The sequence below is a fragment of the Leopardus geoffroyi genome, chromosome C2, assembly GCF_018350155.1.
Source record: "Leopardus geoffroyi isolate Oge1 chromosome C2, O.geoffroyi_Oge1_pat1.0, whole genome shotgun sequence".
In the NCBI taxonomy this organism is placed as follows: domain Eukaryota; kingdom Metazoa; phylum Chordata; class Mammalia; order Carnivora; family Felidae; genus Leopardus; species Leopardus geoffroyi.
Window position 1 is genome coordinate 14218682 of NC_059333.1, and position 13170 is coordinate 14231851.

The 13170-nt window shown below is 38.2% G+C and overlaps 2 protein-coding genes across 2 annotated transcripts; both read left to right on the forward strand.

The window, feature by feature from the left end:
• The first annotated feature begins 5990 nt into the window (after positions 1-5990).
• LOC123576014 (keratin-associated protein 6-2-like) lies at positions 5991-6555 on the forward strand. Its single transcript, XM_045437049.1, has one exon. It carries the CDS (start codon positions 6030-6032, stop codon positions 6315-6317), a length of 288 nt encoding a protein of 95 aa, XP_045293005.1. The 5' UTR covers positions 5991-6029; the 3' UTR covers positions 6318-6555.
• A 3577-nt stretch (positions 6556-10132) lies between these two features.
• LOC123576015 (keratin-associated protein 6-2-like) lies at positions 10133-10725 on the forward strand. The gene has a single exon (XM_045437050.1). The coding sequence runs from the start codon at positions 10171-10173 to the stop codon at positions 10414-10416; it is 246 nt and encodes an 81-aa protein (XP_045293006.1). The 5' UTR covers positions 10133-10170; the 3' UTR covers positions 10417-10725.
• The last annotated feature ends 2445 nt before the right edge of the window (positions 10726-13170 follow it).

A 13170-nucleotide genomic window follows, 5' to 3' on the forward strand; every position in this document is an offset into this window, starting at 1 on the left:
TGTTCCCAAAGGATATGCTTTGTAAATACAATATTGAATCATTCTCTAATTGCTGAACTTGAAAATATGCATGATATCATATCCAATGATATTATGTTGACACTGTAGTTTTAGTAACAAATTACCATACAAAATAGTTAATTCAGGGTGTAAAAATGTCCCTAGGAGAGTAATTTATGTCCCTAGGGGTTTTGCTGCTTCATCATGAAGACTACAAAGTTATTATGTTAAGTGCAGACACAATCAGCATTTCTGCACAAATAAGTATAGATATTTGAAAAACAATTATTTTATGAGAACTTAAAACTATGATGTGAGAAAAATAAGATGAAGGGAATAACATTTATTGAGAACAATTCCTACCTAAAGCACTGAATAGGCATGAAACAAAGAAAACAATTCTGTAATGTGCTCAGACCCAATTTTAGAAAGAAGAAACTAGTGTTCAGAGGATTTAAGCATATATCCAAATCTTTTAAAACTTATATGTGGCACACCAATATTTGAACATATGTTTGAATTAATCCATCCATTTTTTTTTATTGGAGAGATATTGATTAAGTACAAATTACTGAAAGGCATTGTACTCAGAGCTGGTCATTCAGGGATGCAGAGAATAGAGATTGTCTTTTTCATCACGGATCAGTATCCAGCATTGTGAATGGAAAGGTATTGAAAATAATTCAATATAGATGGAAGAATGTTTCAATAATCTAGGGGTATTTTTGCATGAAAGAAGGTGTTGGCAGTGACCCTGAAAAGAAAATGGTCTGTTCTAAAGAATTTGTGAAGCACAATTTATAATTTTGAATTTCAAGGATGAAAGATAAGGAAAGAAACTGAAGGTAAGTGGAATGGAATGTATTTTCTTTAAGTTTATTATTAAGATGAAACATAGAGAGTGATCAGATTAGACCAGTGGAAAATATTCAAAGAAGAAAAAATGAAGGCTTATTGACTGAAGAAAAAATGTTTATTTATTTATTTTTTTTTTTAAATTTTTTTTTTTTTTTAATTTAATTTTTTTTTTTTTCAACGTTTATTTATTTTTGGGACAGAGAGAGACAGAGCATGAACGGGGGAGGGGCAGAGAGAGAGGGAGACACAGAATCGGAAACAGGCTCCAGGCTCTGAGCCATCAGCCCAGAGCCTGATGCGGGGCTCGAACTCACGGACCGCGAGATCGTGACCTGGCTGAAGTCGGACGCTTAACCGACTGCGCCACCCAGGCGCCCCAGAAAAAATGTTTATTAATAGAAGTTCTCAAAAAGTGAAATTGACAGTTTTGTAAAGATCCCTGTTGAAGGTTTTCAATGAAGTTCTGAATCGCCACTCTTCCCCTTGCCCTTGATGTTTGAGTATTCAGTACCATGAATGATCTTTCATAGTTTGTACTCCTTTCCAACTTGGATTTAATAGTTGTTATAGTAAATTTAAATTTTGTATTCTGTTTGATTCTGAAAATGGTGATTTAAGTAAAATCTAGACAAGTAAGATAAGCTAAAAACTCTTCCACAAACAAACAAACAAATAAACAAAATCCTACTTTTTTGTAAGATTAGCCAAAATATCTTCCACAAACAAAACCCCACTTTTTATGACTATATATATATATATATATATATATATATATTTAAAGGTGTGTTTGTTTATTTTAAGAGACAGAGGGAGAGAGAGAGAGAGAGAGAGAGAGAGAGAGAGACTGTGAGCACATGCATAAAAGCCAGTGGGGAAGGGGCAGAGAGAGAGAAAGAGAGATTGAGAGAGAGAAAGAGAATCCCAAACAGGCTTCGTGCTGTCAGCACAGATCCTGACACGGGGTTGAACTCACAAACCATGAGATCATGACCTGAGCTGAAGCCACACACTTAACTGACTGAGACATCCAGGCACCCCTATGATTGCATATTGATTATAGAAAGGTCAGATGTTTGATATAGAATGAGAAGAAAGGGTATATTTGGATTTATACACTTACAGGTATAGAAGCTTATGTGTAGATGCATAACTATAAACCAGAGTTTCTAGATCCCAGTACTATTGATATTTTGGACCAGCTATTTCATTGTTGTTGGGGCTGTTCTGTGCCCTGAAGAATTTGCAGCATCCCCAGTTTCTACCACTACATGCCAGTAGCATTCAACCACACCCAAGCCTTGACAGTTGACCACCTGTCTAGATATTGTCAATTGTCTCCAAGATTCCAAGAGGCAAAATCACTCACAGGTTGACAACTACTGATACGGATGCGCTAATAGGTTCATAGTTTGTTTCTCTTGTGGTGTGGAAAGTGGATGAGTAGAGACAGTAGAGACAGTTAAAATGTAGGATGGCCCAGAGAGAACCACTAGATCTCCTTCTTTTGAGGAGTCTCTTTATGTGTGCAGATGCTTAATCCTGGGATAAGAGTGTGTGACCATCTTTGCAAATTCCCAGTTCCCAAGACAGCACCTTGGCTGTGGCATGTGCTTACTTAGTGTCTGTGGAATTCAGCTAAGTTGCTGAAGGAATGTTTCGCAAACAAAGCAGTCAACACAAATGCATAAGTTATTTACAAACTATTGTAATTTTAGAACTACGTGCAGAGATGAGAAAAACTCAATTAGAAAAATAATGGGATTCTGGTTAGGTCAAGTGAAAATTTAATATATTTCCCCTGGAAGATGGGATGCAGGTAAATAGATTTGTAGTCCTGTTCTTTGGATTAAATATAGTGTTAGAATTTTTAGGGCTACAGAGTTTCTGGGACTAAAAAGCTGGGAGGGACTATGTATGCAAGGACCAAAGCACTGGAGGTCCTGATATTGTTTCTTTAACCCTCCACATCCTGCAGGTGGGGTGTGTGGTCTTCCTAAGTTTGCTTCAAGAGCCAGTTGTCTTTATAATTTACATATATATATTTTAAAAGTTTATTTATTTATTTTGAAAGAGAGAGAGATAAAGCGTAAGTGGGAGAGGGGCAGAGAGAGATGAGAGCGAGAATCCCAAGCAGGCTCCACATTGTCAGCACAGAGTCTGAAGTGGGGCTTGAACTCACGAACCAAACCAGGAGATCAAGACTTGAGTGGAAATCAGACGCTTAACCAACTGAGCCACCCAGGTGACCCTAGAGTTTATATTCTTTTAAATGGAAGTTTATGGAGTTTAAATGCAAGTCCTTCTGAGATGGCAATTGAATGCAAGTGCAAAAGGAGGCAATAGAATAGGTATTTTCCCATTTGCTTGATTCCAACAAGATGTACCTACGTGAGAAGTGTCATTGACAGTGGACTACCCCGTGGAAGAAACAAGGTGAGAAGGAAAGGCTGGGCAAGACATGATGCTGAGTCCTGCAGAGCACCTCATTTTCTGCTCTGTTCTGAATCTTTTTCTGAAATGTCAAGAACTTGGAGCAAGTGTCCTTCTGATCACTTGCCACTAACCGAACCTAACCGGATCACCGTGTGGAAAATCATACAGGATAACAAGTCTGAGGAAGGGGCCAGGGAGGGAAAAAAGGAGACTGAGGAATTCTGAAAATCGTATTCAACTCTAGTCTTTACTGTATTATGGATAGGGATGAATTTTGTAATTTTTTGGTGATAGGGATGCAGAATTGAGGTTCCTTGAAAGGTATATTTTTCCCATGAATTCTTTGCTTATCCCAGTCACTTTTAGGATATCAGAAGGATATTTTGCTGTGGAGTGCTGAGTTGTGTTGCACATGGAATTTTGTAATTGAGGTAATGTATGGATGGTATTGAGGTTATATACACACACACACACACACACACGTATGTATGTGTGTGTATCTATACATCTACATGTATGTATATATGTATCTGATCCAAGTGCTAATTATAGGTGTCTTCTTGAAAAATGACAGTGGTTCAGCTGAGGCTATGAAAATCAATCAAAAAATTAGAGAAAATAGGGAAAGAAGTCATACATAGTAGACATTTCTGGAATGTGGTAGAAATTTGAAGGCTAAAAATAAACAAGCAAGTGCTATTTTCTGTATCCTGGTCATTAAAAAAAATTATTGATTTACTTTGAGAGAAAGAGGGAGAGACAGTGTGAGTCGGGGAGGGGCAGAGAGAGAGGAGAAAGAGAATCCCAAGCAGGCTCCGTGCTGTCAGAGCAGAGCCCGACTCGGGGTTTCATCTCATGAAACTTGAGATCATGACCTGAGCCGAAATCAAGAGTCAGACACTTAACCGACTGAGCCATTTAGGTGCCCCAATCCTGGTCATCTTTTGATCTTCGGTAGAAAGACTATTTATTCAGTGTGGCATCAAAACACCTTGCTACATTTCTTTCTCTCAGATTTGGGTTTATAGTTTAACTTCCACTGATCCTTAAATCTGTCTTGTATAAAATGTGGACCAAACACCAGCTCTGCCCAAAGGTTCCAACATTGAAGGGACAGTGCTTCCTCTAGAATATCATTAGTAAAAAAAAAAAAAAAAAAGTAGTTTCAAGAAATCTTGGCAAGTGCTATGACATATGTCTGCATATAGGAGCAAAGAGGAAGATCATTCAATCCAGACAGTAGCAGCAAGGAAAAGCTTTGTGTAGGAAGTGATTACAGACCTGAGTGTAAAGGAAAGTTTTATTAACTGAGAATTAAGGGTAGCCAGAAAATATTACTGGCATTAGAAAGGACACACACTTTCCTCTTTTGTATGTTGAGAAGGCAAGTATGATAGAGTAATTTGGAAGAAAGGGGACATACATATTGTATTTCAAAATCACAATGAGCATTTTTGTCAAAGACTGAGACCTTCTGTCAACCAGGTAATCTTGGGAACTTTGAATGAGTAGAGTGGAATCTACATATAAATAGGGGTAAAAGTTGATTTGTGTGCTACTTTATGTCATGACAGTGTCAGGAATTGAGAGCGGGCTCTTGCTGTAGGTATCTTAAAGTCATTCACTCTTCTGCTTCTGAACTAAATGTGCAATGAACAATAGTGGTAGGAGAAGGAAAAACAGGTTTATTAAATTGAAGGAAGGCACTGGTACCTCATGATATGAAACTCTGATAAGATCTGCACTGGAAAAAAAAAGTTTCGTTTTTGGTTTAACTGAGGCATTCTGTTTTCTCATCCAAATAAACTGCAAGACACTTACGTAGCCACAGAAAAATGAGACAGAAAAGGAGGGCTGCCATACTCCCCAGGACCTCAGTTTGCCTGGTATGTGGAAGAAGAACATATAAGAAGATACACGCATATATAGCACAGTTCTCCAAACTTATTAATAGTCAGTGTCCCAGTGAAAGTGAATGAATTATCAGATGTTGAACTGCTTCTTGGGATTTGAGGAGGATTGAACAAAGGGGTGGAGGAATGGAAGTTGAGGGTGAGTGGGAAAAGCCTGGCAGAAAGTAGCAAGGATTCCAGAAAGGAGATAGGAGTTATTTTCTTCCCTATTGGCAGAGGCAGCTATTTTACAAAAGAGAAGAGATCAGGAGTTACAGGTGCACCTGGGTGGCTCAGTTGGTTAAGTGTCTGACTTGGGCTCAGGTCATAATCTCAAGGTTTGTGAGTTCTAGCTTTGGGCTCTGTGATGACAGTGTAGAGGCTACTTCAGATTCTTTCTCTCCCTCTCTCTGCTTTCTCCTGCTTTCTCATTGTTTCTCAAAAATAAATGAATAAACTTAAAAAAAAAAAGAGGGGCAGAATTTTTCTATTCCCCTCAGCCTTGTTATATATATTGAAGGATAGGAGGTTGTGAAGGCGAGTATCAGTTTTATGGACAGCACATGATTCTAGTGAGACGATTCTTTGGCAGAGTGAATTAAAATTCTGTTCTTTAAATAAAACAAGAGTGTCCAAAAATAATGAGCTCATTTATCCCAAGCCATTATTGATTGTTCACGGTGCCTGGCACACCACAGCTACTTACATGTTTGTTGGGAATGTCAAGGAATGAATGGCATGCTCTGCCAATCATTGACAGTATATAAAGGTCCAAGGCTAGTAGCAGACACACAGTTCACGACATCCTCTCGCAACCCACGTGAATTCTTTTCTCTTGACAACAACATGTGTTGCAACTACGGCAGCTCCTGTGGCTATGGCTGTGGATATGGCCCCTATTATGGCTGTGGTTATGGAACAGGCTATGGCTGTGGCTATGGTAGGGGATGTGGCTGTGGATATGGCTCCTGGTATGGCTGTGGCTCTGGCTGTGGATATGGCTCAGGTTACGGCTCTGGCTATGGCTCCTGCTGTGGCTATGGCACCAGATATGGCTGTGGCTGTGGCTATGGCTCTGGTTGCTGTGGCTACCAGCCATTTTGCTATAGAAGATGTTATTCTTCTTGCTGCTAGAACATCACTGTCCAAGCCACATTTGCTTCTGAAATGACACACCTTAATAGAGGGCTGAGTCAAGGATCCATACCCCAAGATTTCTATATCCAAGAAATTGTATTCTTCACAGAGGCTTTGACCACTGGTCAGCTATTGTAGGATGGCATCTTGCGGCTGTATAGTATCCTCTTACTTTTTTTCATATATTGGTCTTTACTTCCTTAATCTGGATTCTGCATTGTGACCGTGGCAACAATCCTAACACCCTGCAGTTGGGCAAATCCTTTATTCTCAATAAAATGGTTCTTTGCTTCTAACACGTCTCTGTGTTCTTGCTTGTGAATTGCTCCTTTTTTCAGGTGTTATGGCTTCTCTTGAAAATTGGGCTGACAGGGGCGCCTGGGTGGCGCAGTCGGTTAAGCGTCCGACTTCAGCCAGGTCACGATCTCGCGGTCCGTGAGTTCGAGCCCCGCGTCGGGCTCTGGGCTGATGGCTCAGAGCCTGGAGCCTGTTCCCGATTCTGTGTCTCCCTCTCTCTCTGTCCCTCCCCCGTTCATGCTCTGTCTCTCTCTGTCCCAAAAATAAATAAACGTTGAAAGAAAATTGGGCTGACAGTGTTTCATGAATGTGGGGCTCCTCCTTGATATAATACAAGCATTTCTACTCATACGTGAATCAGAGAAAATGTCTTCTTCACCTGTTTCTCATATTCCTCTTGCTAAGGTCCTCAAAACCCAACACAAATCACATAGTATTTCAGAACTGTCACCTGGATATCACAGTGTATCTAGAATGGAGGTGGAGGGGAAAGATAAGGAGGAATGACATCTCTTCAGGAGGTTGTGACACAAGCTCAAGGGAGAGGATGTGTGGTCTGAGTACTTAAAGGATGAATAGAGTGGAAGAGAGAGTTTCCAGGATTAATGAGAAATTAGAAATGGACTCAGGTGTCTAACGAACTAAGGAAAGGATAATTTAGAAGAAAGATGTGGTGTTGTATCCTCTGTATTTTAATGGAAGTCCGGATGTATTTGTTGGCATATATTGAGAGTGAGGATATTGATTTCAGTCACTTAACTCACAAATAGTTTAGAATGTTTATTAAAGGGAACTATCCTACATGCTGAAGATACAGGAGCAAAATTGTAGACAGGATTCCTACTGTCAGAGCATTTCCATTCTAGTAAGTGAAAATTAAAAAAAAAAAAAGAATTAATTTGGATAAATTTAGAGAGATAATTCCTATGGAGGAAATAAAACAGCATCCTTGGGAAGAGAGTGCAGGATGAAGTATTGGAGAGTTAGTTCAAGGAGGTATTTTGACATTTTGTGTAAAATGAATTAATGCCCATTGAAAGAAATACTAGAATGAACAGCTGTAGGTATAAAGGGGAAAGAGAAATTCATTAAGTTTTGGGTATGATCAGTGGTGCCACAATTTTTGGTTGAAAAGAGCAATGATCTAGTGCTTTAAATGAGCTCTCTTTGTTTGGGGCAGATATAAGAATGAGATTAATAGTTCCAGTTGATTTTCTGAGTTTGAGGGCTGACTACTTTGTTAGGTTCTGACTTCAGTGTTCTATCCCCGTGTGACTTTCCAAATCTCTAACATTTGACCCTACATAAGAAAATGTTTTTTCAGACTCAATTTCCACCAATAGAAAAAATGACTCATTGTCTCATCTCCATGACAAGAGTCACTGCACAAAGTTTGGATCTGAGGAACTTGGAGCTAGGAGACTTTAAAACATGGCCAATGCCAAGGAAGATGGCTCTGCCATCAAGGACAGCCCTGAAGTGAGATTATACCCAGGATATAATGTGTCTTGCTGATGAATAAATAAGGCTTCTTTTAAGGGTTGAATAGTTTTCATAGATAGGATATTTGTAAGTCATTTCTGGGGACTGACTGTGCTCTGGGTTAATCTGAGGTGGGTACCACTTACAAACAGCAGAAAGGAATGCTAATAATTACAGTTTGTTAAAAATTTACTCATTGTTTCATTATGTTCTTTGAAGGCTTTCTGAAAGAGGGAAGAATATCAAATTAGGCACGTGTGTAATAATTTACAAATCCAGTAAAGGGTTAATCATTTATTAGGCATATAAGATAATTTATACATCAGGAAAAATGTGTTCATAAACTGACGACTATCTCCAAATGTGAAATTTGAGGCTCACTCAAAGAACATTTGTGACTCTCAGCTTGAATGGATTAAGAACATTGTGATAATATATTGAATTATCTTATAACTACTAAATGCACACCAACATTTGAACACATTTTTGTTTTAATTCATTTTTTAATTGGGGAAATATTGACTGATTTCAAATTATGTGCCAGGAACTCTACCTACTGGTGACACTGATGCTTTCTTCTGCCGTAATGGATCTGTATCCAGAGATCTGAATGGAAAGGTACTAGAAATAATGCAATTAAAGCTAGAAAACTTTTCCAATAGTTCAGGAGTATTGTGACAAGAAAGAGGGTGTTAGAAAAACAAGTGTGTATTCTAGGGATTTTGTGCATTAGAGTTTATAGCTGTGAATTTCAAGAATGGTAGAAAAGTAGAAAAAATTAAGTCAAAGAACAATTGTAATGGATATATTTTCCTTAAACTTCCTGTAAGGGATGAATCACAGCAGAGTGATCAGATAGACCAGTGACCAGTATTAGAAAAAGTAGTAGGAAATACTGTCAAGTGAAGGAAAAATGTCTACTAAGGAAGGATCACAGGAAAGGAAATCAGCAGTTTTATGAAATTCCCAATTGAAAGCATTTAGTAAAAGACTGGATGTCACACATTTCTTTGTTGGGAAATTTTAGTGTGGAGTAGAGGGAATAATCTTCCTGAATTTGTACTCTTTTCCAGCTTGGATTTTATAGTTGTTACATTAAAAAGTAATGCAAATTTTGGATTCTGCCAGATTCATAAAATGGTGATTGATGTAAAGCCTAGACAATGAAGATAAGCAAAAACATCCCAAGAAACAACCATACAAACAAAAAACAGAGACGCCTTCATTTCTCCCTTCCCTCCCTCCTTCCTTCCCTCTTTCCTTCCCTCCTTTCTTTCTTTCTTTCTTTCTTTCTTTCTTTCTTTCTTTCTTTCTTTCTTTCTTCCTGTTCTTTTCTGGACTTCATGTCTGGTAATGGAATGCTTCTATATTTGGTTTACCTGAAGAGAAAGGAAATATTTGGAATTAGACACCAATAAATAGAGAAGCTATAGATGAAAGGTTATAAACCAAGATTTCTAGATCTCAACACTATTGGCATAGTATAGTAGATATTTCATTGTTGTTGGGGTTTGTTCTGTGGCTGGAATTAGAGTCTTCCCTCATTTCTCCCACATGCAGCTAGTAGGTATCTGCAATAGGTATCTGGATGTCAGAATCCTGGCAAGATGTTGTGATGTTTCCAGGAAGGAGATGAAGTATTTCTTTCCTTATGGGCAGAGGTAGATATTTTGGGAGTGTGGAAAGATCAAGGAGGACAAAACTTTCCAAAATTTCCCTCAGCCTTATTATATAAAGTATGTTAAAAGATAGGACGTTGTAAACATGATTCCAGTTTTACCTAAAGCACATGATTCTCCTGAAATATTTTTTTTTTGTCAGAGTGAATTAAAATGCTGTTCTTTAAATAAAACTGGAGTCTCCATATTAATGAGCTCACGTTACCCAAGACATTATTGTTTGTTGACAGTGACTGGAACAACACAGTTGCTTACATATTTGTTGGGTAAGTCAGGGGATGAGTGACATGCTCTGCTAATTACTGACAGTATATAAGGGTCCAAAGCAAGTAGAAGACACGCACTTCACCACATCCTCTCACAACCCACGTGAATTCTCTTCTCTTGGCAAGATGTGTTGCAACTACAGCAACTCCTGTGGCTATGGCTGTGGATATGGCTATGGCTGTGGATGCGGTCCCTATTATGGCTGTGGTTATGGCCTCCGTTATGGCTGTGGCTATGGCTCAGGATATGGCTGTGGCTATGGCTCCTGCTGTGGCTATGGCACCAGATATGGCTGTGGCTATGGCTATGGCTCCAACTTCTGTGGCTACCGGCCATTTTTCTATAGAAGATGTTATTCCTCTTGCTGGTAGAACATCACTGTCCAAGCCCCACTTGCTTCTGAAATGACATGCCTTAATAGAGGGCTGATTCATGGATCCATTCCCAAGATTTATATTTCCAAGTAATTGCATGCTTCATAGGAGTTTTGACCTCAGGTGAACATTTGTGGGATGACATCTTCTGGCTTGAGGCTGTGTAGTATTATCCGACTATTTTCCAAATGTTAGTCTTTACTCCCCTAATCTAGATTCTGTGTTGTGACTGTGGCAATGATCTTTTCATCCCACATTTAACAAATCCCATATTCTCAATAAAAATGGTTCTTTGCTTGTAACACATCTCTGTGTTTTTGTTTGTGAATTACTCCTTTTTTGAGATGTTGTATCCTCTCTTGATAATTGGACTGACGACATATTTCATGAATATGAAGGCTCTTCCTTGACATAATACAAGCATTTCTTCTCTTATGTGCATCAGAGATAATGACTTCTCCAACTATTTCTTGTATCCCTAACACCACAACACAAATCACACAATATAAGAACTGTGTCCTTGAAATCACACTGTATTTAGAATGGAGTTGAACAGGTAAGGGGGAGTTACAACACCTCTTCAGGAGATTGTGACACAAGTCCAAGGGAGAGGAGGTATGGCCTGAGTGCTTCAAGGATGAATGGAATGGAAGAGAGAGTTTCTAGAATTAATGAGAAATTATAAGCAGCCTCAGCTGAGGTAAAAAGAACTAAGGAAATGCAAAGTAAAAGAAAAATGTGGTATCGATCACCTGCATAATGAAGGCAGTCCAAATATATCTGTTGGCATATATTGAGTTTGAGTAAATTGATTTAAGTCAATTAATTGACAAATTGTTTTGAATGTTTTTGAAAGGGAACTGTCTTACACCCTGAAGGCACAGTAGAAAAGTTATAGGTGAATTTCTTGCTCTCAGAGTGGTTCCATTCTAGTAGGTTAATAAAAAAAAAAAAGAGAAGAAGAATTAATCAGATAAATTTAGAGAGATAATTTCTATGGTGTGAATAAAACAGCATCCTTGGGAAGAGAGTGCAGGTTTAAGTTTTGCAGAATTAATTTAAGGAGGTTTTCTGTCATTTTGTGTCAAATGAACTGATGTCACTTTCAAGAAAATACTAGAAAGGACAGTTGTAAATGTAAAGGGGAAAGAGAAAATCATGAAGTTTTGGGTATGATCAGTGGTGCCACAATTTTTAGTGCAAAAGAACAAAGGCTAGTGCTTTAAATGGGCTCACTGATGGGGGCAGATGTAAAATGAATTAATAGTTCCAGTTGATTTTCTGAGTTTGAGGGAGTACTACTTTGTTGTACTACTTTGTTGTAGACCTCTAACATTTAGGTCCTACAACAAAAAATGTCTTTCAGACACAATTTCAACCAGCAGAATAAAAGACTCAATGTCTCATCTCCATGACAAGGGTCACTGCACAAAATCTGGGTCTGAGAACCCTGGCTCCTGGAGACTCCACAACATGGCCAATTCCAGGGAAGATGGCTCTGCCATCAGGGTCAGTCCTGGAGGGAAACTACACCCAGGATATAATGTGTCTTACTGATGAGGAAAGAGATGTTCTTTCAAGAGCTGGACAATTCTCACAGATGGGACATCTGTAAGTCATTTCTGGGGACTGACTGTGTTCTGGATAAATCAGAGGTGAGAAAATTGTATACACAGGGAGAGTCAATTCCAATCATTACAGTTTGTTGAACATAGAACTTACGGTTTCAGGACGTTCATTTTCATTGAACACTACCTGAAAGAGGGCAGAATAGTATTTATTAGGCACGTATCTCATACTTTCTATTTCTAGTAAAGGGTTTATCATTTATTAGGTATGTGAGATAACTTGTATATCTGGAGAAATAACTTTGAAAACTAACAGATATCTTCCAAAGGTGAAATTTGTGACTGTTTTAGCCATGAACATTTGGAACTTTTGGCTTGAATGAATTGAGAACATTATGACCTATATCCACATTCTTATAGATTCTAAGTGATACCAACATTTGAACATGGTTTTGTTTTAATATGTCTGTTTGTTATTGGCAGAAATATTGAGTTGAGATTATGTGCCAGGCACTATGCTTAGAACTAACCGATGATTCAAGGACACACAGAAGAAAAGATCTTTTTCTGCCATTAAACATCAGTGTCCCGAGCTCTTAATGGAAGTGTATAGAAATAAGGCAATAAAGATAGGAAGTGTTTTTCATTAGTTCGTGGGTATTGTGAGCAGAGAGTGGCTGTTTAAAAAGTATCATGTCTATTTCAGGGAACTCGTGCATTGGAATTTATGGTTTTGAATTTCAATAATGATGGAAAAGTAGGAAAATTAAAGGTAAAGAACATTTGTAAGGGGATATATATATGTGTTATATTTGTTGTTAGGGATGAAACATAGTGGAGTGATCAGATAACCCACGAGTAATATTAGAAAAAAAAAACAGTAGGAAATATTCTCAACCGGAGGAAAAATATCTAATAATGAAACTTCTCCGAAAAGGAAATCAGCAGTTTTATTAAAATCTCCGTGGAAGTCAATCAATAAAGGACTGAATGACACTCATTTCTTGATGTTGAAATTTGAGTGTGGAGTAGAAGAAATGATACCCGATTTGTACTCATTTCCAGCTAGGATTTCATAGTTGTTACAGTGAAAAGTAATTTAAATTTTGGATTCTGCCTGAATCTGAACATAGTAACCTAGACAATGAAGATAAACAAAAACATCACAAACAAACAAACAAAC

What these genes read in the sequence shown, in the direction of transcription:
- LOC123576015 (XM_045437050.1), top strand. Translation starts at nt 10,171, where the DNA reads ATGTGTTGCAACTACAGCAACTCCTGTGGCTATGGCTGTGGATATGGC.
- LOC123576014 (XM_045437049.1), top strand. Translation starts at nt 6,030, where the DNA reads ATGTGTTGCAACTACGGCAGCTCCTGTGGCTATGGCTGTGGATATGGC.